The 25,904-nt window shown below is 38.0% G+C and overlaps 1 protein-coding gene across 1 annotated transcript; it reads right to left on the bottom strand.

Annotated features, from left to right (window-relative positions):
* Positions 1-340: 340 nt before the first annotated feature.
* top3b (DNA topoisomerase III beta) lies at positions 341-22,495 on the bottom strand. The gene is made up of 17 exons (XM_007557781.2): positions 22,184-22,495; positions 20,478-20,609; positions 19,114-19,295; positions 18,747-18,943; positions 18,263-18,419; positions 17,815-17,928; positions 15,999-16,089; positions 13,922-14,076; positions 13,660-13,765; positions 12,976-13,122; positions 11,358-11,531; positions 10,788-10,916; positions 10,120-10,269; positions 6,096-6,196; positions 4,079-4,280; positions 2,239-2,426; positions 341-706 (listed from the first exon to the last, which is right to left on the bottom strand). Exons 1-17 carry the CDS (start codon positions 22,251-22,253, stop codon positions 425-427), a joined length of 2,577 nt encoding a protein of 858 aa, XP_007557843.1. The 5' UTR covers positions 22,254-22,495; the 3' UTR covers positions 341-424.
* Between the last annotated feature and the right edge of the window lie 3,409 nt (positions 22,496-25,904).

The following is a 25,904-nucleotide window of genomic DNA, read 5'->3' as shown; positions in this document are numbered from 1 at the left end:
GAAGAAAAAAAAACACTGAAGACCTGAGCCATCTGAGAAAGGCATGATGGGTCCATCTAGAGGTCCACCAGAACACTGCTAGTGAACGATTCTTCAGGAAGAGCACAGATAGCACAGACTGGTGTGGAAATTAGATCCACATTCTCTAAAGCAGTTTGTCTCCACTTTACCTGTCCATCACCAGGCCAACACAAAGATGAGACTACTCACACACCTTCAGGTTTTAATAAATCACTTACTTCACCTGTTGGTTAATTAAGAGCAAACCTTGAAATAATTAACATTTTTTCTAGAAAACATTTAGTTAAAGTCAAACAACTGTCACAAAGACAAACAAACATGGATGGTAAACTTTGTTTTATTAGATCTTTAAACTCCAGAAACAGGACTTCATATGGCCATGTCCTTTGGTATTCTATGGTTGTTACACAAAGTATGCTGCCAGAGCTGCCATTTTATCTTTGGGTTTTTTAGGGTTGCCACGGCGTCCCCTGCCTCGTCCTCGACCTCCTCGCCTCGCGCCCCCACCTCGGTGCATGGAGTGCCTCATAGTGGCGTGTTTGAGCTCCACCACGTCCTGAAAGACGGGATCACAGAAAACACAGCCGGTGTGTTGGGTCTCGTTGTCAGGAAGTGGAGTGCGGGTCTTGTTGAAGTCCACAGCAACAAGTGAGGCGTCACAAGCATCACAGCTCTCCTGTGCCACCTGAGAAGAGTGAGAGGCCAGAAAACCTGAGGGCAAGTTCACACATAGCCTGACTGTACTGTTTGGTTTAATCCAACCATGTAGCTGAGAACATTAACCAAACATGTCTGATCTGCAGGTGTAACTACTGGCTACAGAGTTTATACCTGCAGAAATCATGTACCACTCCCCTGCTTTTCCCCAATATTGCATTAAGTGATGTCTGACTTTATTAATATCCAATTATGTTTGTTTCAATTGAGGCCAAATTCAAATTCCAACAATATGACAAGTTAACCATACATTTTGAATCCACATTTTGAACTGCTGCCATGTTTATCTTGATTTAGGACCATATAATACACTTATTAGAGAAAGTCTCATAAAGAAGTGTTAAAACTGGGGAAAAATTAGTTCCAGCAGGATAATCTTTTCGTGAATCATTTTGAAAAAATGTAACTTGATTATATTTATACTGTGAAAAAAATCCCACGTTAAGAACTTATTCATGGTCTCATTCAAATAAATATAACTAAAGCTTTTTGAAAACTTCCTACTTCATTTATATTGTATCTTTTTTAAATTGATAAAAAGTTTTAATGAACTTTTAATCAATGACTGACTGACTAGCCTGACTGAGGACTCATGTTTATATGGCTGCCATACATGGTGAGGCAAATGGTGCAGGAGGCTAAAAAACATAAAGTCCATAAAGGTGACAGCAGTCAGGGGTCACCCAACCCTAAGCTCCACTATAGCCATCAGACACAATCTAAAAGCCCAGCAGATGTTTGGAAGGATTACACTGGAAAAAATCTCCTGTCCTCCAGATGGAAGCATGTGGAGTTTTCTAGATTTGAACCTGGACTCTGTGCTTTCATCAGATGAGAAGTTTGATTTTCAGCAGCAAACATTCAGGTGGACCTGGTGCCAGAGAATCTCAGACTCACTAAGTATAGTGGAAAGTTTGTGATGCTGTGGGCCTGTTTCTCCTACCAGGACATTTAAAATCAGAGACATTGTGTATTGTGACAGACAACTAGAAATAGGTCACTGCTAGGTAAAGATCTCAAAGATGTAGCCAAATCAACACAGAAATGGTTCATCAGAGAGAGATTCTGTCTTCCTCCATGCTCCTCCCAGTTTAATGAACTGAACTCTGTAGAAACCCTGCACTCTGAACCACGTGTGTGTCAGTGTGTGGGCATGCGTGTGTGCGTGTGTGTCTGCTTCAACTTAGCGAAATCTTTCAAGGAGTGCTCTTCTGTAGGCAAAATGAGGCGTACCACAGAAATATAAAGAATTAGGCCACAGCTATTTGATAATAATGGATGTGTCTTAAAGTGGGATTTGTTTCTCAACTGAAAATTAAAGTTAGGATTTTTTTCAAGATTGTTCAGAATGCAGTCATGCTGCTTCAGAATGTATGTTCCATCATTATGCATTGTTAGCAGCTCTGCCAATAAATGAAGTCAACAACATGAGGAGAACATTTAGCAATTATAAACACGAGTCCAATATGGAGGCTGAGTCACCAGACAAGGCTCTCTTACCTGGATTTTGTGTGCATGCTCAAAGAAGTGCACCACTACATTGCACTTGTTGCAAGCCATTCTCCATTTTGGTCCAGATGTGGGATCTAGCACCAAGATGCCACTGTCACACTCCACACACTGACCGATGCCTAGAGAGTTGAGGGAGTGCTGACAGGTTGGATGGGTGCATTCATTACAGCCCATACCTGGTGTAAACACACATGAAGGTCACATCACTCAGGACTGGTGTGTAGAAAACCAGTCATCACATTATCACCCAGCGTAGCCTATGTAAAGTCCTATCAAACTCTCACACTATCAGATTATAAAGTTCAAGGGCCTGATGTATAAAAGAGTATGCAGTTTTCATACTAAAACTTAATGTATGGACAATTTAGAAAAGTGCGGCACACAAAAAATTTGGATGTGTAAAGCCGTATGTACATACATGCCCACCTTTCCTTTATAAATCCCAATTTGTGGGAAATAGAGCGCAGCTGTGTCACCACCCATAGATACATATGTAAATTAGTAGAAATACCCAGAAGTCTGCCACCAAGTGAAGTAATAACCATGGCAACGTCCTTGTTTGTAGCAGTATAAGTATTTAAAATAATAATAATAATAATTCTATATTTTATTTAAAAGGTGCTTTCAAGACACATAAGGTCATCTTACAAAAATAAAAATAATAAATTTTAAAGAAAAAAAAATCCAAGAGCAAATGCCTGTTTAAACCGCAGGGCGTTCCGCCGGGATTTAAAGACATAAGTTGTACATTTACAGAACAGAGGTGCTTTCTGTCCATACAAGCACATTCACAAAGTGGGCGGCTCGACTGAAGGATGACTGCAGCTGGACCGGTACCGGTACCGCACGGCTCCTTCTTTAAGTTTTGCTCAGAGATCCAGGATGATCAGTCTGGAAACGCTAATAAACCATCATCAAAATTTCCCAGCAGATCAATATGATCTCTGATCAATCTCCCTCTGAATCCTTCCATTGATGATGTTCTCCATCAGAGCCAAAGCTCCTCAATTACGCGGCTCACAGCTACTTATATACGTGATAATATACACACCCTAATCACCTTAAAAATAATCAAACCAGTTTGGAGTTCATCTGCTGATCCAACCCTGTTTTCTTTTTTTAGTGAGAATGAAATTACCCTACAGATGGATGCGCTTTGGCGCAGACCGACACGTTACATCTTTATGAGACAAAAACTGAGGAAAAGTACTATTTACATTTGAGTAAGGTTTTCACATCCTTTTATTTTTATTTTCTTTGTTTTATGTGTGTGTTAGCTTATTGTCTGAGGACAAATGCGGTTCAGTTTCATTGTTTACATTTAAACAATAAAATATTAAAATCATGAAAAAAACATTGGGTTTGATGCTTCTTGGTCTAAATAACAATGAATGGAGTCAGATTTCAGTGTATATATGTGACTTATAGTGCTTTGTAGTTGTTGTTGTCCACAAAGAAAATGCACGTAGCTGGCGCACATTTTCAAGGCAGGTCAAAAGTTTGCGTATATTTGTGCAAACTTTCACGCCACGTTCAGTTTTATACATGCCTACTTGTGCGTAAAATATGGTGCCGCACATTTTTTGTGCGTACGCACGCTTTATGCATGAGGCCCCTGGTTTTGTCTTTATTCCCTCACTTAGTCCTGATTCTGGTGCCAACTTGCAAACAATCATTACAGACAAAAGGGAAGCCAGCTTTTCAGATCAAATTTTAAAGGTTCATCAGAGATCAGAGATTCTTATGTACTTTAACATATTAAAATGAAAACATGGCATTTCTGGAAACGAACAGCAGAAAAGTGAAGAATGGGAGTAAACAGGAGTACCTTTCTTCATGTCCCTGAAAGGGGGGTGGCTGAAGCAGTAGGGACACAGTGGGTAGCTCTTGCCCCGGGCCCCAGATGTCCACAGCACCAGCTCAAAGTCATCCAGTGGGCAGCGGAGTTCCTTGTACAGCTTGATGGCTCCATTCTGTGGGAGGCTGTAGGTCTCGTCACAGTGGGAGCAGTGGAGCCGGCTAGGCTTGGCCTGCAGGAACAGGAGCAGGAACAGGAACAACTCAGTCACTCTGCTGATACCTCCAGAACACACTCAGGTTAGTATCATCACTTCCACACAGCCACCATACTATGATGGATATAATGTCCTGTTCTCTTGAGGGAGTATAAAACTATGGAGTGTTACAGTAAACCTGGTCAACAGTTGCCAGTTGCACCTGGTACTAGTTACACCTGACCAGGTGTCATTTACAATTGATGTTAAATATCATGTCAAATTAAACCCTGACCAGGTACAGAAAATCAATAGCTCATTTGATTTTACATTCTGAGGTCATACAAAGTTTCTAATACAGAAACTGTTACAGAAACTTTTGATGTCTAGTAGCATCATGTGGTTATATATCAGTATGCTAAACATTAAAAAGTACCAGCTGTATGAACTAATATCTCTACAGGCTTTCAGTCAGGAGTTAAACAAAAACACAACTTGTGCTTTATGACCTCATCTGGAGAAAATACCTGCAGCTCATTTGAACTGTTCCATTATTGTGTGAAATTAAGAATATATTATGTTCCTCATAACAATGTTTCCAATGCTTGCTGAGACTCCATCCAACTGATTCAACGATGTATTGGCATGCAAAGAACTCACAACACTTGGAATACAACTGCCAACAAAATAACATTCCAAACTGCCCTGCCTGATGTAAATATTGCTAACAGATTTTGCAGTAACAACACAATTTCCATGCATTATAACCTTGAGTTTGTCTTGTTGCAGTTATTCTTATTAAGTCAAGAAGTGGCTGTTCACACAGAGCCAGGGTGTGGTTCTGCTTAAGATTTCTTCCTGTTTCTGAAGAAAACACAATAAATCCTTGCAGGTCTGAGTGTTGCTGCTGGCTTCTATAAACGCTTTATATATTGCACATATGAAAATTACATCACACCAAGAATGTTGTGGAGGCATAAGTGAGTTTCAGGCTCAGTTCTACTTTTTACATTCCAAATTTATAAAGTGCTAAAAACAAATTAAAATAATTCCTTATTCAATCCTACATACAGGGGTGGAAGGCACAATGGCCTCAAGAGGGGACAACAGGTTTTCAGTGAATCTCATGATTACAAGCAGGTTACTTGATATAATATAATTTGTCAACTTTAGTTACAGAAATAAAACTGTACATAGAAAATTCATTATGTAAACATAGCTTTGTAAAAGCAGAAAAAAGAACACCACCTAATGACATCAGAAACATGAGTAACAACAATAATTTCACTCAGTGCTAACAACAATGACTTCATCAGAGGTTTCTAATAAGGATCAACTGTTACTCCTACTTTAATAACCAACATAACTAAAAAACAAGGGGTCAGATAAAAGTTTAAAGGTGTTCATGTTTTCTCAATCTGAAGGGGGCGCTCAACTCCACAGTGTTGTTTCACTGATGGCTGAAACAAAAATGGCCTCATGTTGTTGTTAATATGATACATAACTGTGTGAAGGATGGAATCACATTTATATTTTGGAGGATCAAACTATCAATCTAGAAACTAGCCAGAGAGGAGCAAAAATCTTGATGCTCATTTCCAAAATTCCACACATGCTAAACCTGATTAATCTGAAAACTATTGCCAGGTCTGCAATACTTTGCCATTCCCATATATCCACCATAACGGCTTCTCCTTGCAGGATCTCTGGGGAGCCATCCTCAGCAGTAATTAGAGATGGCTCCAGCACCTAATTTTTCTGTCCAAAGTTTTCACAGTGGACAGTTCCCAGTCCATCGCAGGACAACACAGAGACACGCAGAACATGGACACTTTGACTAGATCCACTCACCTGGATGTATTTCATGAAGCGGTGGCACTTGCCACAGCGGGAGAGGGGCTTCCCAGTGGCAGCGATGGGGGAGAAGGAGACCTCCATCAGTTCATCCATACCTACACACACACACATACACACAGTCGTGTTTTATTGTGGTGACTTTACATCAACTTCCATTCATTTTCTACAGTCTAACACTTGCCCTACCCCCTAACCATCACATACCTAACCCTAACTAAAATTAAATTCACACCTTAGTCCTAAATCTGACCCCTGACCCAAAAACAGCACTTTTCCTTGTGTGGACCAAGCTTCGGTCCACACAAGGAGGAGTGAGTCCCCACAGAAAATGGTCCTCACATGGTTTTACAAACACACACACACACACACACACACACACACACACACACACACACACACACNGAAGCGGTGGCACTTGCCACAGCGGGAGAGGGGCTTCCCAGTGGCAGCGATGGGGGAGAAGGAGACCTCCATCAGTTCATCCATACCTATACACACACACACGCACGCACGCACGCACGCACGCACGCACGCACGCACGCACGCACGCACACACACACACACACAGTCTGGACAGGATCACAACAGAACAACTAGCCTAGCAACAGCTTGCTTTTTCTTACTACAACCAACATGCATTACATAACAACTTGTACTTTATTACTTGATGAACAGTCAGTAAACCTGAAACCAGATATTTACATACACTGTATTATAATACTCAGAACCTTTTGTATATCATAAAATCTACTGACTTTCCTGTTTTAGGTCAGTTAGAATTACAAAGATAATTTCTATTTATGAGTAAATAATGACAGAAAGACATTTCTGAGAATATGTTTTGACTTTAAAACATAAGTTTACATACATTAAGACTACTTTGTCTTCAAACTACTTGGGGAAGTCAATATGATGAAGTCCTGGTTTTCTAGCTTTTTGATCAAAGTATTTGATCCACACCTGTTCATGTATTTTAAGACAACATCTTAAACACACTATGTGCTTATGTGACATCATGGAAAATGAGAATCAGCCAAGACATCAGCAATAGGAACATGGAGCTGTAGAATCAGTCTTGTTTGTATTTTCCAGATTCCGGAAGATTCCATGACCATATTTTCAAACAACTACATGGAAATATAAATAGTATGGCAATGAGCAGCCAACACACTGTTCGTGGGGGAGATAACCCAAAGTAAAAGTTAGTGACCACATGCAGACGCTGCTGTGAAACAGGTTCTGTATCAACAGAAGCTGAAAGATGGTAAATAAACCATTTCTCCAAAAATAACATAAAAAGTAAGATCGCAAATGCACTTAAGGAAAAATATTTTCACTTTTGGGGAAATGTCCAATTCTGTGAAGAAACAAAAACCTGAACTGTTCAGCCATAATGACAACTGTTAGATCTGGGGGAGAAGGGAGAAGCTCAACCTTAAGAACATCATCCCAACTGTGGGGCTGTTTTACTGCAGAAAGACTGGTGCACTGCTGGTGCTACAGGAAGTCATTCCTGCCTGTAGCCATCAGACTATACAACCCAACTCTGAGTGGGTTCAAAATCAAAGTTTTCTCTGAACTAGAGTAACATTTTTACATGTGCATGATTCTTATTATTGTATTTTATCTTACATTTAGTCTGTGAGGGTTCTACACAGACCAGCCAGAGAGACACTGAATGGATTCCAAAAAATATTCTTAATTTATTACAAAAAGTCCAAAAATAGTTAAAAAATTATGAATTGGGCCCAAAACTGAGGTCAACATAACAAACTACAACTCAGCCAGCAACACAAAGAACTTGAGCACAAAACTGACCTAACAAACAAGACATGAGGGGAATTAAATAGTGGCTGATCAGACCACTGCTGACACACAAGGGGTAATTTTTGTGTCAGCAAGAACTTAAACAAATACTGGTCAACACAATACTATTACAATACTACTAATACTATTTATTTATCTTTAAATAAATAGTATTAGAACTAAACTAACTGCCAAAAACAAGGACCATTAAAGAAATGGTAAAATTAAACTAAAGAAAATCAAATTTCCCCTTCTCCTGGCAAACAAGTGGAATGACCCGCTAAAGAGGTTTGCCAGCCTTATAAGGACAGCAGTTAGCTGGAGCTCTTCTGTGTGACTCCAGCAGCAGCTCCAAAGGAAACTGGTAACTCAAAACAAGAAGAAATTAATTTGTTGCCATCCATCCATCCATTGCATTTAACAAAAATATTAAGAACTGACAGACAAAGTTAACTAAATGTGTGCACTACATATAGTTAACTAAAGAGTCAGGCTAATGAAAACAATTTTAAAAATGAAAATCTAAACTATTCACTAATCAATATGAAAACTAATAAGGATGAACAGAAAATGATTACCATTCAGATCTCTGTGTGACAGTAGGGACAGCTGTCACATAGTCATACTTAACTTACTTACAATATCACATGTATATATATATATATTTATATATATATATATATATATATATATAAAATTCCCTTCTCACCCTCCGCGGGTGGTCCCTCTCTCTCATCCTCTGAGCTCGGGTCCTCTACCAGAGGCCTGGGAGCTTGAGGGTTCTCCTCCAGTATCTTGGCTGTGCCTAGAACTGCACATTTCTGGACTGAGATGTCTGATGTTGTTCCTGGGATCTGTTTGAGCCACTGCTCCAGTTTGGGGGTGACTGCCCCGAGGGCCCCGATGACCACAGGCACCACTGTGGTCTTCACCTTCCAGGCCTTCTCCAGTTCCTCTCTGAGGCCCTGGTATTTCTCCAGTTTCTCCTTTTTCCTGATGTTGTGGTCACTTGGTATTGCTACATCCACCACAACGGCTTTCCTCTGTTCTTTATCCACCACCACAATGTCCGGTTGGTTCGCCATTACCATCTTGTCTGTCTGGATCTGGAAGTCCCACAGGATCTTAGCTCGGTCATTCTCCACCACCTTTGGGGGTGTTCCCCACTTTGATCTCAGGGCTTCCAGTCCATATTCTGCACAGATGTTCCTGTACACTATGCCCGCCACTTGGTTATGTTGTTCCATGTATGCTTTCCCTGCCAGCATCTTGCCCCCTGCTGTTATGTGCTGGACTGTCTCAGAGGCCTCCTTGCACAACCTACACCTTGGGTCTTGTCTGGTGTGGTAGATCTGAGCCTCTATTGCTCTGGTGTTTAGGGCATGTTCCTGGGCGGCCAGGATGAGGGCCTCTGTGCTGTCCTTGAGTCCAGCTTTCTCCAGCCATTGGTAGGATTTCCTGATATCAGCCACTTCAGTTATTTGTCGGTGGTACATCCCATGTAGGGGCTTGTCTTCCCATGATGGTTCCTCCAGCACCTCGTCCTCTGTTCCCCATTGCCTGAGACATTCGCTGAGCACATCGTCCATTGAGGCTTTGTCCTTGATGTATTTATGGATCTTGGATGTTTCATCCTGGACAGTGGCTCTCACGTATATATATATATATATATATATATTTTTTTTTTTTAAATAAATTTTATAATCACATATTTTATCATACACCTTAGATGGCTGTAAATGGGTCTTCCTAATGGACAATGACTCTGTTCATATGGTCAAAGTGTCTTAAGGACAACCAAGTCAATGTTCTGGACTGTCCATCAAGAAGCTCAGATCTCAGGCCCACAGAACATTTGTGAGCAGAGCTGAAAAGGTGTGAGAGAGCGACAAACCTGGCCCAGCTCCAGCAGTTCTGTCAGGAGGAATGGGCCTGAACTCCAGTAAAGTACTGTGAGAAGCTTGAGGAAGGAAAACCAGAACACCTGACACAAGTCATTCAATTTAAAAGGCAGTATTGAGGAAATAAATGCAAACTCAATATTCCAGAAAATAGAAATGATTTGGGTATTCCTAACTGACTTCAAACAGGAAGCATTCAATCTGATGTAAAGTATTTAAGTGTCTCCAATACAGTGATTGTTGCCATCAGATCTCAACTGTCCATGTACTGCTGCATACGGAGATAGTTGCAGGTAGTGTGGTAAACTTACTGGTGATGGAATCAACAAAGTAGTGAAACTTCCTCTTGAAGATCTCCAGTGTGTGTTGCAGCACCTGCTGGTAGTTCGCTTTCCCCTGAGCGATGAGGTTCAGCTGCTTCTCCACAGCGCTGCGGATGGTAGGGAGCACCAGCTCTGCATCTGCACTCCCACACAGACAAAATATGCTTTTTCTAATGTCAACCACTTAAAACAGGGCTGTTCAAAGTGTAGCCTGACCATTAATGGCCCCAGGACTGATTTTATGTGTCTCCTGACCATGATTCAAGAATAATACAGCAAAGGTTGTTGATGCAAATGGACACTTTATTTTTAATTAGAACAAAATTATGACAACTAAATAAAATCTTAGGTTCAATAAAAAGTATTTCCTATGTCTTTCAATAACTACACTTTTTACTTTTTACATTTAATACAAAAAAAAACTATGTCAATTTAGTCACTCAAAAACAGACTTTGGTTCACCCAAACTATTTTTATTAATTTATTAAACTTTGCAAAATAAAGCAAGCATTTTCAAAGAAAGAGTGGCTGCCTTAAAGTCCCAAAATTGATTTTATAAACCTTCAGAACAAGACAGGACATCTGCATCAGTTACCATAGCACTTCGAAACCAAAAGTTTTCATCTGAGAGAGTAAAAGGAATGAAAGAAATGTACCTGTTTTGTAGTAGCCATGTACCAAGACAATGCCCAGGTTGGTGGGTTTTAGTCTGCGTCCATTCTCTACTGTCACATAGTTCCTTTGGCAGATGTTGTTGATGTGGACGGGGATGCTGGCATCAGTACCTGAAAGGCCGAGGATACTTTTCAAACTATTATTACATTACGCTTTCAAAAATGTCATCATGGATTTTTTTTATATAATTTAGTGGGCAACAATTAACATAGTGGAATCTAGTTATGATAATTCTAAAAATACTACCAATAACATTTCCTGAAAATTAGCGGCAAACTGATTGCAGTTTTCTGGTCAATTACAGATCGTTAAAAAGTTTGACCTGAAAAGTTGCTAAATACAACAACATTGTTTCACTGAGTTTTTTAAGGTTCTAAAAGCAGTTTGTCACAAAGTGGGTCCTTCACATTTTACTGTAGTCGAACTAACAACAGGTTTAGTGCCTCTGTTTGACTGTAGACTGCTGTTTGTCTACAGTCAAACAGCTGTTTATCTGTAGGCACTAAAGTGATTTAGTGTCAGAGGGAGAGTCCTGCAGGCAAAGCCTTTACCAATGCCATGTTTCTCCATGAGTGTGATGAGTTCTGCCTCGGTCAGGTAGTGAGGAGGACTCGTCTGCCGCTCTACCAGCTTGATCTCCTCCACTGTAAAAGTGTCTCCACATTCGCAGGCGGGCATCGCTTCCTCCAGAGGAATGCCCTGCCAGGGCATCACTGTGGTGTAACCTGTGGACACATTCCAACCAGAGGAAGAACATCAGTTGTTTCAGCATGTCTTCACTGGATAACGTATTAAAACAAGGTTATTTTGTAACTGCAGAAAACAAAGACAGCAGTATTCCTAAAAGTGAACAAAAAATATGGACAGAATTTCTGACGCAATGAAACTTCATGACCATGTTCTTCTGGTCCTATTTCTCAAATGCAATCATTTTCTCCAATGCAACACATAGGTGTAGTGCAGTGCCTAAACAATAGTGTTTAGGCACTGCACTGAAATATGAGGTTGCAGTGCTTGATTGATTAGAAATCCATAACTAATCACGCTCTCTGTAACTGTGAAATAGAGAGCAGTTCGCATTGCTAAAGACTGTCTTTTAAATGCCAGAAATGTGCAGTTCTTTGATCAGACATCATAAAGACAGTTTAACAAGCCTAAAGTAACAAGAAAAAAATTGCATTTCCTGTGAAAATGCAGTGTGAATGCTGTACGCTGAATGTTTTTGGTGAAAATTGCAAAAGCATTTGAAGTCAATTGCAGAAGACTTGGGCAAATGTAAGAAATGGGCAGAAGGAGCAGAACAAAGCATAATCTTGCAAAGTGCCTATAGGAAAACTGTTGTAGAGGAGTAAAAACTTTGAACAATGCAAAAATCCCACCCAAAGTACTAAAAATTGTAGCTTACAAAGCTAAACTGTAAGGTCACAGCAGTTTATAAGGTAAAATTAGCTAAATGGTTAAAACTATCTAAAATACTAATGACAACATCGAGGCTAGTCCTAGCATTTTGACTTTCAGTAAAATGCTAGGACTGTAAGTCAGTCCTAGCATCCATACAGAGTGAAAATACTTGGGTAAAAGCTAAAATTTTTGAGTAGTATGTCATCATGTCCTTTTGTCCTGCTGTTGGAACAAAGGTAGTAGAAGTACAAGTAGAAGCAGCATTATCAGTAAATGTAGCATAGGGTAGATTAACAGCCATATGGTTGTAAAAGAGCCACTGTCCTCACAAGGCTGGTAAATAGAGTGTCGCTTCTGAGTGTGTGAGTTACAGCTGCATGAGGAGCAGACACTGTCAGAGGCCTTTTGCTGGCATTTAAAACATGAAATGTATACAGCATTCTTACTAATTAAATAGAATCAAAGCTTTAGCTTTGGCCTATCATCAGGTACATTTTAAACAACTAATTTTTACCATCATTGTTTTTCTTTCATCTCTGATGAAGAAGAAGAAAGGGGAAAGAAAAAGACAAGATGACAAGCAATTCCATGCAGACCGAAGGTTTACCATGCTACGATGTGTAACAGGCAAAAACATCAGACTTTAGCTCATACCAGATTTCTTCCCACAAAGACGAGACAAGTTTGTTTAAGGAATTAAAAATCCAAGTGTTTTAAAGATGATTGCTTTGAACTCCATATTGGAGCAGTGCAGACGCCTGGTTTTACCTGGTGAGATGAGAGTTTTGCCGCTACATGAGAAGGCTTCGGTGCCAATTCTGAAGTCTATAGTGGTTTGTAGGTACTGGCAGTCCTGACTGACAGTAGCAATGAAATGTCGTGTGATGTACTCATACAGGCGCCAGCCATCACTCCCTGCAGGACAGAGGAGAGGAAGAAGCTCTGAGATTCAAAGGACCGAGAACAGATGCATTCCACACTAGTGATATTCAAACTTTGGTATTTGGTATTTGTGTGGGTCACAAATCTTTTATTTTCATTAAAAATGCAAAACATAAATTTATCATTTTATTTTTAACTACTCAACCATATTTCAACCAAATTAATAGTCTGTTTTTCATAGAAAATGGGTCATTAAATTACTATAGACCTAATTTATAAATAGTTGACATTAAAAGAAAGGTTTATGGTTTCTTGAATGTTTAGGTTGAGTATTTTTCATCTATAATATTTCTTTTTAATATCTGATTTTATTTCTCCATTTTCCTGCTTCAAGTCTACAGAAAAGGATCAGAAGAGGTCCTCTAATTCTTCTCTTCTTTTTATTAATTGTTTTTATTTATTTTTTTATTATTTGTCTTTCTTTTCCTTTCAGCCATCATACAGAGTCTTTCCTTTCCTGTCAATAGACTTTTTACCTTTGTGTTTTAAATTGAGGTTTGAGTGACTCACCCAGTTCCCCCTCTGATGCAGAACGCATGGGGGTAATGGGTGGATGGTCTCCTGCATCCTTCCCCTTCCTGGGCTGGTTTATGCCGATTGAAAGAAGCGCTTTTACCTGGTGAAAAGAATTTTTAAACTCTGAATAAAATCATCTAAATATATTCCAATTGCCAAGTCCAAATGCAACACAATGCATGCAATTATGTGTGCACTCATCCTTGAATATACTAGTCTGACTAATTTTGTATTCTCAGCACCCATTTGGTCCTACCTCTTCTGCCCAGATAGTGTTGTTGATCTGCTGCTTCAAGGTTCCCTTCAGGTCAAAGTTCTCATGGTAGATGGTGGTCTCAGTACGTGGGTAGCTGATGTAGCCCTGCGTATAGAGGCGCTCTGCAATCTGCATGGTATGCTGGGGACCCATACCTGTAACATCCCATCAGTACATCTGTTCCCAACTAAACCTGCTCGTCCACAAAACTGAGAACTCCACTTTAAAGTTTCTTTAATGTCGTAGTGAGAAACAAATATCATAACAACTAAAGTTAAAAGATTACTCAAAAGTAAGAATGTTCAGGGACATGCGCACCACTACCTTGTATATCCAGCAACTCCACAAAGAAAGAGTTTAACTTTTTGCTGAAAGAGCGCTTTAGATATTCTGGGATTTTATTGGACCAAATCTAAAGATTAAATATTGATGGAAAATAGTAGCCAGAAAATTTACATAAAACATATCAAATATCCAGTGTATTAAGTAAAGGGACAATACCCCAACAGCCCCTACCTCTCTACCAAGTGAGGAATTGCTTGTTTTTGTTTTAAATAGTTTTTTTTATACACCAACAACCCAGGACAACATGCTTCTTTGCTTCACTGTTTCCACTCCTGTCAGGCAGATCTCAGTGCGCAGAAAAGGAAGAGGAAGAGTGGAACAGTTTCTGTGGTGCTTATTATATACTCAGTTACAAAATGAAAAAGCCTTGTTCCTACTTGTGCTTCATATCTCTCACATTCAGCTGAGATGGCAATGCTGTTGCCAAGTACTGAATGACACTTCTAGCTCCTCATGCAGTTCAATAAAGATTTAGTGAAATCTGGGAGGGGGCGCCAAGTTTAACTGGCCAACCTTAAAAGCAATCAATGATTATAGTTATTTGTTGAGATGTATTTGTGAACAAACAGAGCCCAAACACAAAGATTAAACTCATAGCATAAGATTGTAGTTATGGTAACAAAACAATCAAACTATGCAGATTGTTCTTTGTACTTTTGCATAGTAAACTTCCCAGCTCCTTTAGATGTTTCATTTCAATGTTAATTTAAAATATTTTAATCTGTCTCTGCTGAAACTGCTGCATTGTCATTCTCTGTAAACAAATGTTATAAGGTCTGTGTTAAAATGTTAGGGGCTTCTGAACTCTATAGTTGTGCTTAAGTATTCAGGATTTCCCCCAGTGCATTATAAGCCTGGTTGACCGCCAAGCTTATAATACACTTTTCCGTCCTTTTCAGACATCTCTTATCACATTTACGCCGATGACATTCAATTGTATTTTTCATTCAATCAAGTGACCGCATCATCTGGACAGTTAGCTATCTTCCTCCAATGTTTATCAGACTGTGACCCTGGATGGTTCAAACCCAGTTCAGAAATACCATTTATCATGTGCTGCTTCCAACATGAAGGGTGCTTTATAGACAAAATTAATTGATTAATTGATTAATTGATTGATTGATTGATTGATTGATTGATTAATTGATTGATTGAACTAAAGCAAAGTTTTGTAATAACATAATATAGCCGGTTTGTTAGTTTTGACTTCCAAGGCATAACAAGGCAGTTTATCATAACTCAGTCGAAGTAATGAAATGAACGTGCTGCAGTCTGAGTGTTATTGTTAGCGTGTTTCATCCTTTTGGGCAAGGAACATAAATAAAACATTTATTTATGTTAAAAATATTAAACTAACATTTTTAGATTTTAGGACTTTTTCTTTAAAAGTTACTTACTGGACAGTTTTTTGTTTGTCCTGCAGAACCACAGCTAGCTGCTCATTTCAGATGGCTGCTCCTCTCACATATTGGACTAAACCATTGTTCTAACAATAGTGGGGAGGACCTAAAAATTCATCCTTATTTTCTTTTCTTAATTTTTTTTTCCTTTTCTCGTTGATATTGTTTAAATAGAAAGTTTCTTTTAATGATTTATTTGGAGGGGGGCAGTTCTAGACTTTTCCTAGATTGGTGGGGTCGTAATCCCCTAGCTCCCCCCTATGGCTTGATGTCAAAGCAAAGCCGTCTAATGTGTATTATGATGACTGATGGTTCAGGAAAACATCACTTACCTAAGGCAGAGCTGGCCACTCTCAGCATCTCCACAGTATTCAAGGCCTGAGGCCTCTGTTTGACCTTATCTTTTTTACTCACTGACTCCACCTGCATCCAGAAACAACACAAAGATTATTAATACTACCCGTCAAAATCAAACAGGCACTTCAGTCCGAGTAGTCACATCAGGGGCCTCATGCATAAAACGTGCGTGCGCACAAAAAATGTGCGGCGCCGTATTTTATGCACAAGTCGGCATGTATAAAAATTAACTTTGCTTCAAAGCTGGCGTAAATATATACACACTTTTTCACTGGCTTGAAAATGTGCAGAAGCTACGCAAATGTTTTCTGTGGACAATATCAAACTACAAAGCGTCAAAACTCACCTAAATACATTGAAGTCTGACTACATTTATTGTTACTTAGACCAAGAAGCACCAAACCCAATGTTTTTTTCATGGTTTTAATATTTTATTGTTTAAACGTAAATGATTAAACTGAACCCCATTTATCCTCAGACAATAAGCTAACACGCACACAAAATAAAGAAAATAAAAATAAAAGGACATGAAAACTTCACTCAAATGTAAAAAATACATTTCCTCAGTTTTTGTCTCGTAAAGATGCAACACATTGGTCTGTGTGCTGAAGCGCATGAAATGCATCTATGGGGTAATTTATTCTCACTTATATGAAGAAAACAGGTTTGATCAGCAGATTAACTCCAAACAGGTTTGATTATTTTAAGGTGATCAAGGTGTGTAAGACAATCACATGTACATAAGTAGCTGCACAAAGGGGCACACCTTTGCTCTGTGCCACAATTACGCAGCACAATTGTGCTGCGTAATTGTGGCACAGAGCTTTGGCATCCACCAGAGCTTTGGCTCTGGTGGAGAACATCATCAATGGAAGGATTCAGAGGGAGATTGATCAGAGATCATATTGATCTGCTGGGAAATGTTGATGATGGTTTATTAGCGTTTAAATTGCCTGGACTGATCATCGTGGGGCTCTGAGCAAAACCTAAAGAAGGAGCCGTGCGGTACCGCTACAACTGCAGTCATCCTTCAGTCGAGCTGCCCACTTTGTGAATGCACCTTATGGACATAAAGCATCTTTATTCTGTAAATGTACAATATGCACATGATTCCACTATTTAGAATAAACGTCCACATTCCCACTCAAAGGACTCTCTGACTCGCTGTCATTCTTTAAATCTGTGCTGGATACTCTGCTGTTCAAACAGGCATTTGCGTGATCTCTTTATTTATTATTATTATTTTTTAAATTTGGATTTTTTTTTTTTCTTTAAAATGTATTATTTTTGTTTTTGAGAGGTAACCTTGTGCCCAGAAAGCACATTTTACATAAAATACAGAATCATTATTATTATAAATACTTACGCTGCTACAAACAAGGACATTGCCATGGTTACGGCTTCACGTGGTGACAGACTTCCGGGTATTTATACTAATTTACATATGTATTTAAGGGTGGCAACAGGGCGGAGCAGCTGTGCTCTATTTCCCGCAAATTAGGATTTATAAAGGAAAGGTGCGCAGCCACCTGCGTGTGCACAGCTTTATGCATCCGATTTTTTTTGTGCACCACACTTTTCTAAATTTTTCCGTATGCCAAGTTTTCATGTGAAAACTGCACACTCTTTTATGCCTGAGGCCCCAGATGATTTTCAGCTAATCAGCTTCAAAAAGTTTTATCTATCACATGTATTGTTGCTCCACACAAAGCTGAAATATAATAACACTGATAACTGACAGGAATGATCCAAACACCAATGTACTCAGGATGGTTATGTTCTGAATCTTACCTGGGCTTCTTTGGAAATCTTGGCCAGATTGACAAACATCTGCCCCACCTCCCTGTCAAAGACCCTGACCCTGTTCCAGTCCAGAGTCAGAGGGGTGTCCTTCCCTTTGAACACCTGACCGACAAACAGCAGGTTCAGCATCCTTGGCTCAGAATAAGGCAACAGTTCAGCACAGAGCTACGCCATGTAAAGAGTTACACCACTGCAAACAATGTGCAAAAAGAGATCTGACCGCAAAGAAGTCTGGGAAAACAACTTCCCAGACTTCTTGGGAAGTGTGGCTGTCTGCAGATATATTTTAACCAGAGCCGTTCCTTACTCACATAAAACACAAGACGGCTGCTGGCAAAGTACTAAACATGAACCATTAAATGTGTAGAACCCACACTAAGTAGTAATGACTGATCTATTTGGCAAGAACTTAAACTCAAAAAGGGATTCTTGGTACCTTTGCCTGCAGAACCCAGTATGTTTCAGGTTTGAAGGACTGAATCTTATCATGGCGCTCCACACAGAAACCAAGTGTTGGGGTTTGACAAGGTCCAAAAGAGATCAGGGAAGAGTCTAAATTCCCATATTTGCCCTGGAAGTACTTTGTCTGGAATCTGGAAAAAAAAAAAAACTGGTTAAGATTCAGTATGAAGATCAGACAGGACTTGTACTGATTAGAAAATAATTTTATAATTAACAGATACAATTAGTTGTTGGTTAGAACAACTAATTAAGGCACTATATGCCTGGAAAATACATGATACTGAAATACTACTGTATATGAAATGTCATAATGTCAGCTTGATTGTACTTTTGTAGAACACATATAATTAGAAAATAATTTTATAATTTCTAAATATGATCAGAACTTTAAAAGTTACTTGAAAACAGACAAACTGGCGGAAGAAGCCAGCTGTATGAGGCTGGAGGTGGAAGCATACCGTGTGAAGGCGCAGCCGATTCGCAGGTCCAACTCCTGACGAGCATCCACCGACAGCGCTTCGTTCCTATTGGGTTCTCCCAGCCGGTTCATGGCGTTCCAGATGTCTGTGTCGGTTATGGAACTGAATTTGGCCCGGAACACACTCTGATCCCTGACAATGCCTTTATTCAGGACTGGCTGGATGGCATCCAGAACCTGCAGGTGAAAGGTTTCCTTTAACAATGGCAACAGGTTCAACGTCCTAATTAACATACTTGTACATACTTGTCAGCTCAGTCTATGTCAAATATATTAGTGAATATGTTTTCAACCTCAATTAAAATATGTATTTTCTGTGGAGACTTGGTATCCATGAGGAAAGCTACCTCAAAACAGATGTTCTCGCCTTCTTTATCACAGTCCAGCCATAAAACCACATAGTCACAGCCTCTAGCTTCAACCTGGAGAAACTTCACCATACTGAGTTTAGGATTGGCCTCCTTCTTTTCTGTTGGAGCTTTGCTGAACAGCTCTGCAGGATCTACTTTGTCCCAGTTGTTGTATTTTCCTAGAAAGAGAAAAATATGCACTGAGATACTGATTCCACTAGACTTTTTTTTTCTTGCAAAAAAAAACAAACTTATTTTAAAAAGAAGTCGTACAAACATTTTAGGGACCACAAGGAGTTGGTGTTTAACCTAAAAATAATAAAGAACTTAAAAGCTTGTAAACATTACATTTTGTTTTATTTTATTTTCCCTATGAATATGAATATTTCACATAACAAATATAAGAAATGAATGTAAAGGAACAGAAAGAAGTATTAACTTATATCTTCCTCCATTCACAAAGAAATTCACAAGAAGAATTAAACTCAGCTAGCATGACATCGAGATACATAATTGCAATAATATTGTAACAGTAATATCAATGGCATTTAATTAACATCTTTCTGACTCTTTTTATCAGTTGTGGGCACAAACAGCAGTTAGGGTCCATTCAACTGGCAAAATATATAATGTTAATATGCACAGAATAAATGAATTACATGTAAAATATGTAATCCAGCTAAGTGTGCATCAAAGCAGTCCTTTGCATTGTAAGATTACATACACTGATGTTGAAAAGATGACTGCAGAGTCATATTTTCTGCAGCTCTACAAATAAATTTCTCCACTATTTTTGAATTACATTACAAGAAGTCAGCCTGCAGGGAAAAGAGATAAACTGCAGGCACCACAAACTGTATAGTTACAAGTTTAACTCCAATATTCATAATATGCATTTAAATGATTTAATAAAAAAAAGAAAGCTCTTTTTTAGAACATAATCTGATTTAGAACATAATAGATTATGTTGTCTCTCTCTAACCGCTAATTTCCATCTTCTTCTCCCTGTCATGACTCAAGAATTGCTGAATCAACAAACTGACTGGATTACAAAAGCAGTTACTTAAAAAGAGGGGGAAAAGCACAATTTACTCACTACAAAAAATAAACAAAATCAAAAGAAAAAAAATAAACAGAATTTTCTCTTCAAAGAAATATTCTGAAACAAAATCATAAAACTTTAATTCTCTGCTTCCCTTACTATGAGATGTAGCCTGAGCACTTGTATTCTGTAAAGAGTTCAAATGATTCCATTTAATTGTATTTTTTTTTAAAGAAGATGACATTTATGTTCTCCAAGCAACAAAATACTATCAAGACTAAGATGAAGAAAGAACAGGATCCAATATGAGAACACCCACCAATAAAGTCCAGACTCATCACATGACCACAAACAGAGGTCATCTTAAAGCGGACGGTCTGGCTTTGAAAACTGCCGTTGTATTCATGCACTGAGCATGCTCCATTGAGCCCTTTCCGACTGGTGCAGCTTCCTGAAAGAGAAGAACAACACAACAGCAGAGGCAGACTAATTATTCAGGCAGCAGATTCATCCAGTTGACATTTGGTTTTTAATAATAATTGCCATCTGTTACACAGGGTTGGCACAACTGGTGAGCAGCTCTGTGTTGTTCTCACTGGTCAACTTCTCATGAAGTAAACTCCAAAACAATGTTAATGCAACAGCTTAGACGGACGAAATTATGAAAGGTTCTAGATACTTGTCGATTCGTACCCAAATCATCCAGCTAACTGGAGGATTTGGGAAACTGAACAGGGATTTCATTTTTCAGCATTTTTCAGTGAGTCCAAAACTAAATCCAACAGAAAACCTGAGGGGTCACCTGAAGTGGACTGTGGACAAGAGATATGTGTACCATGCCAAGATATGGAATGCTGACTGACTCAATGTTGAAATTAAATAAAAGAAGTGTATAAATAATCTATATATAACAGGCATATAACGCTATCATTGTGGGGAAATTATACTGACCACACACACATATCTTTGTCTCTCAGTACAAGTCATCAGAAAGGGAGTGATGGACCTGATTTCCCTCTGAATTTTCTTTAAAATAGGCTTTGTCACAATCACAAACCAAGGTATTTGATGACAGTCTATTTAGAAATTGTGAACTTTTAGAACTTACATTATGGGCTGCCATTTCTAACTGTTTCAGGTTCATTTTTCAAATATTTTCACCATGTTTTTCATTCATTGATAAACGTCACAGTTTCAAGCTAAATAACTATAAATATTTAGCTAGCTTATTGCTAAATATTTAACCTGGAGCTAGCTCTTTAGTTTGCAAAATGCTTAGATAACAAACTAATAATTTAGCTTGCTAACTATTAAAGTTGAAATTGTGATATTTATAAATGAAATAATATGGTGAAAATATAAATCTATTTTTTTCTTCTCGTGAACGGCTAAATAAGCCAAATTATTGTTTATTGCCGCTAAGTTTTTATTTGTATATCTTTTAAAAATAGCACCCAAGCTAATACTAAATATTTCGATTAAAAATATATGTTTTTAGAAATTATTCAGTAGAATTATATTCTAAACTTGCATATGGACCTCCAGACCACAGATGTTTGAAGTTAGTTTAGTTACAATGAATATTTTCTTCAGTTCAGTTTAACATTTAAGCATACAGCAAATGATGTTAAAAGTAATTTTTTTGTTAAACACTGTCGCTGTATGATACTGGTTTCAACCGCATATACAATCATATTCAATAAATCTGAATATGTATTCCGATTAGGCTTCTTGGGTTAAAAGTATACCTTCTGAAAATGAAAACCTTCAAGCAGGTATTAAACATATTTTTCATTAAGTCCACATTTTTGTTTAAAAATATGTTGAATAATGTAATATTTTAATGTCATGTTTTCATCAACTGTAAACAGAAAATCATCATAAATAACAGTAATAAAGGATTGAACAGTTCAGCCTGAGTAATTACTTACCTAATTATTTTTTCATTAAGTGCAATATATTAACTTTTTATTAATATTGTAATAAATATGACTGTGTAAACGTAAGGAATTAATTCCGATTTACCTTTGGAGAGAATTTTGGCGATCGACTGGGCCAAAGAAGGCTTCTCTGCTACCATCAGAACGGTTCTCATTCTGAATGATTAGAAAAGAGCTGCTCCTCTAAAAAAATTCTGTCTTGGCCGTTAAATACTAACACTTTGGAAGAAATAGGCACTCGGCGAAACTACTTAGCCAGAGGCAGCAAAGAAAGAATACTTTACAGCCTAGAAATCGTTTAAACCTTTAATAAAATATAGTCATACAGCAAAGTAAAGTCACTTGCTAAAGGAAAAGCTTGTTTATTTGCGTTTACTTCCTTCTTCCTTTGTGATTTATTGGCGGATGGCAACCAACTTAAGCGGCATTTACCGCCACCTACCGGCTTGGAGTGTGCTCATCAATGATACACAGAGCGAATTTAGTAATACACACCTAATGGCGTGCATTGTGCAAATTCACACACACACACACACACACACACACACACACACACACACACGCATATATGCACATGCATACACATATATATATACTTTTAAATACCATTAAATAAGCTAGTAATTTTTTTTATCTAATTTATTTATTTCTAATAGATTTTGTTCCATTTCCTAAAATATTTATAGGAAATCGTTTTTATTTTAAACTTCTACATTTATTTGTACTCCTGGCACAGTTTGCTTCAATGTCATCTGTTTCCGTCTTGCATTTACTTTCAGTGCCGTGTGTTACATATAAACAGACAGATAGAGGAAGTCGAAGGGATCATATGAAAGCCCACATTTGCGGACATCCACAGAGAAAGGGGAAATTGAGTTTTTTGTAACGTTGTTGCAACACATAAATCATTGACCATGGAATTCTTTCTTGTGTTTTTTCCACTGCTATAGCCTTCCTCTTTACTTGACCAGTTTCTGCAAATGAGCCCAAACATTGGGCTCATTTGCCATTTGCAGGCTACTACTACTACAGTAGTAGTAGCCTGCAGCTACTACTACTGTACCACTGTGCGTACCTTGACATTTTCCTTTTAGTAATATCAAAGTCTGTGTATGTTTTGTGTATGTTTATGTGTGAATGTGTACATGTCCATTATAAATTAAATTTGAAGCTATATAGAACTGAACAATCTGATGACTCACAAGTGAACACTTGATAGGAGGTTGAAATACTGTTGAATGAAGGGGACTCCACATAGTTACATGGCCTCATCAGCATATGCTTCAATAACTTTAATTAGCATAAAGGTACACCATCAAGGCTGAATGCTAATAACAGAAAAAGCACAATGATAGTGACTAATATGTCGTTACATCTTGTCCTAAGTTTTGGAACATGTAAAGTCCTGCCTACTTGTTCTCATTAATACCTTGACCAATCTGATTAGATTTGGAGCAATAATGACAAGACCATGGCATATAAATAGAGGAAGGTCCAGGCACAGGTTCCAAGCTGGTGCCAGGCATAAGGACAAAGCCAACAACTGATAAAGATCTGAAAGAAACAGAAGTCGGGCTTACATCATGGAAAAATTTCAGGTAAGAAATGTACCTGTTTGAGAATTGTAATTATAATGATTTCACATTAGTATCCAATAAAAATTACTAGACAAGTAAATTAAATAACATGAATTCAAATGTTCTGTCTTTTAAGACAAATTGCAGTTGTGACATGTGAAAACAGGAATCCCACAGCAGATCATTCCAGTTTCATTTGTTCTGTAGCACATTTTGTTTTTTCATGAATTATTAGTAAAATGTTCTAGAAAACATGGAAATCTTTTTTTGAACTCCTTTTTAGACTGCTGTGTAAGTGAAAGCATGTTGGTTGTCATTTCCAGATGAGGAGTTGGAGCCATTACCTCTGGGTAAGAGGTATTCTCCAGAGCCTGATTGGCCCTCTCTGCCAGTCAGCTGATTAGAGCATGAAACTTATCTTGGCAGCATTACATACAGTTTATAAATGAGTTCAAAGTAAAACCGACATGATCAACATTTATAGATCGTTTGCCACAAATCAAATACTGGGGTGGTTTGTTACTTAATAGGTCATTTTACTGATGCTACTGGGGTGCTGGAGCCTAATTCATTTGTCATGTGTTGAAATTTGATGTGGTTACTGTTTTCTTCCTTTGGAATTCATACAGTCATACAGTCTTGGTTGTTGTGTATATGCAACAGCTGTGTATCTTCCTGCTGTGCCTGCTGATCCTCCACCAGTGTGTGGCCATGCCACTGAGCAACCAGTGTGTTGGAGAAACATTGTGCTCCTTCACCTTGAAAGACAACTACAACCAGATGACTATCCTTCCCGAAGATATCAATACACGCAGCCTTGCAACCTGGGTTTACCAGTGAGTGTGTTTTTACAGTGTATTGTCTTTTGTTGAGTTGTGGAAGAAGCTATAATCCCCAGAAATGTAAAAATGTTTACTGAAGCCTGAAGAATCTGAGTACACTTGGCAACTGTTTTTTCTGCCTCTGAAACAATGAATTCCAAATAGTTTGGAACTCTTCCCAATTTGGCAGGCATTAAATATTGCTTCTGTCTTTACTAAAAGCCACGGATGACTTGGTTTTACATGTGAAATAATATTGCATAATTTTTACAATTTTGCTGAGCACCTTTCACTCTAAGAAATGAAATGTTGAATTTGCTTAACCAAGTTATGTCAGCTGGTTTCACTAAACCTAGTTAATTCAATGTAAAGAGTATTACACATTTACTTTCAACTTAATCATTAAAGACAAATACATTCAGTTCAGTAAATCCAGACTTAAGTTTGTTCAATTTAATGCTGTGAAGTTAAATTTACTAGATGCTAATAGAATCTACTTCTGCCAGTTTAGTTCAATTTATTCAACATTGTTGAGTTCTTGAACTTTGTTGACAGAACTTCATATTCTCATGTTCAAGTTAAATAACTAGTTTAGTGGAACCAGTTGACATGACTGTGTTAAGTAATTGAAACATTAAAAATGTTTATGTTTCAAAGGATTAATTAAACAAATCTAGCAAATTTTACCCACTAAACTTTATTTTGAAAAGTTAGATTTAAGAACAGTAAAGTCAAACATGGCAGTTTTTATACAAAAACTAAAAAGGTCAAGCAGTCATAGTTTGTTCACTTTTTTCAGTAAAACAAACAGTTATTTGCAAGGTTATTCAAATTACTATTTAAAATTATGTTTTAAATATGCTCAACACAAGCGGGTTTCATTGTATTTACAAAACATGATATTTTAAAACAAGTAATGGTAAGTGATTAGATCAAATGTAATCTTTCACTTTAAATCTAATAGGTATTTAAGCAAATGAATATTGTCCCTTCTCTTCCGTATTGCATCATCACCCCAGTTGGGCAAACCTAACTTACTATGACACTTTTACACCAAAACTAGTGGGGTGCTGCTAGCATGAACTGTAAAAATTAGGGTAGAAAACGGAGTCTGAGAGGTGAAAAGCAGAAGTAAAAAGATAAAATAAAATATTTGCTTAGATTCTGATGACATTTTATGCTTCACAGTACACAATTCTTCTCTTTATGCCGCCTTGAGAAGTGGAGCAGATTATTATTTTTTGTGTTTATGTCATGTGACATGACTTTAGAATATAATGTCCACATTACAATGCATGTAAAATTTTTGAAATGATCACATTTGACTCATGATTTTCAATTGCTCAGGCCTTAAACTATAACAATAAAAGATGAGATAAGACTTATCTGATCTCATCTGACACTGTTT

This window comes from Poecilia formosa, unplaced genomic scaffold (assembly GCF_000485575.1).
Source record: "Poecilia formosa unplaced genomic scaffold, Poecilia_formosa-5.1.2 Scaffold91, whole genome shotgun sequence".
Lineage (NCBI taxonomy): Eukaryota > Metazoa > Chordata > Actinopteri > Cyprinodontiformes > Poeciliidae > Poecilia > Poecilia formosa.
Note: the sequence above shows the minus strand (reverse complement) of the source record. Positions and strands in the feature narration are given on the sequence as shown.

Coding starts and splice junctions, on each gene's coding strand:
- top3b (XM_007557781.2), bottom strand. CDS start 22,253: ATGAGAACCGTTCTGATGGTAGCAGAGAAGCCTTCTTTGGCCCAGTCG. Junction 13,123..13,659: donor TGCATCAGAGGGGGAACTGG/GTGAGTCACTCA, acceptor TCTGTCCTGCAG/GGAGTGATGGCTGGCGCCTG. Junction 6,197..10,119: donor CTTTGTTGATTCCATCACCA/GTAAGTTTACCA, acceptor GTGTGTGTGTAG/GTATGGATGAACTGATGGAG.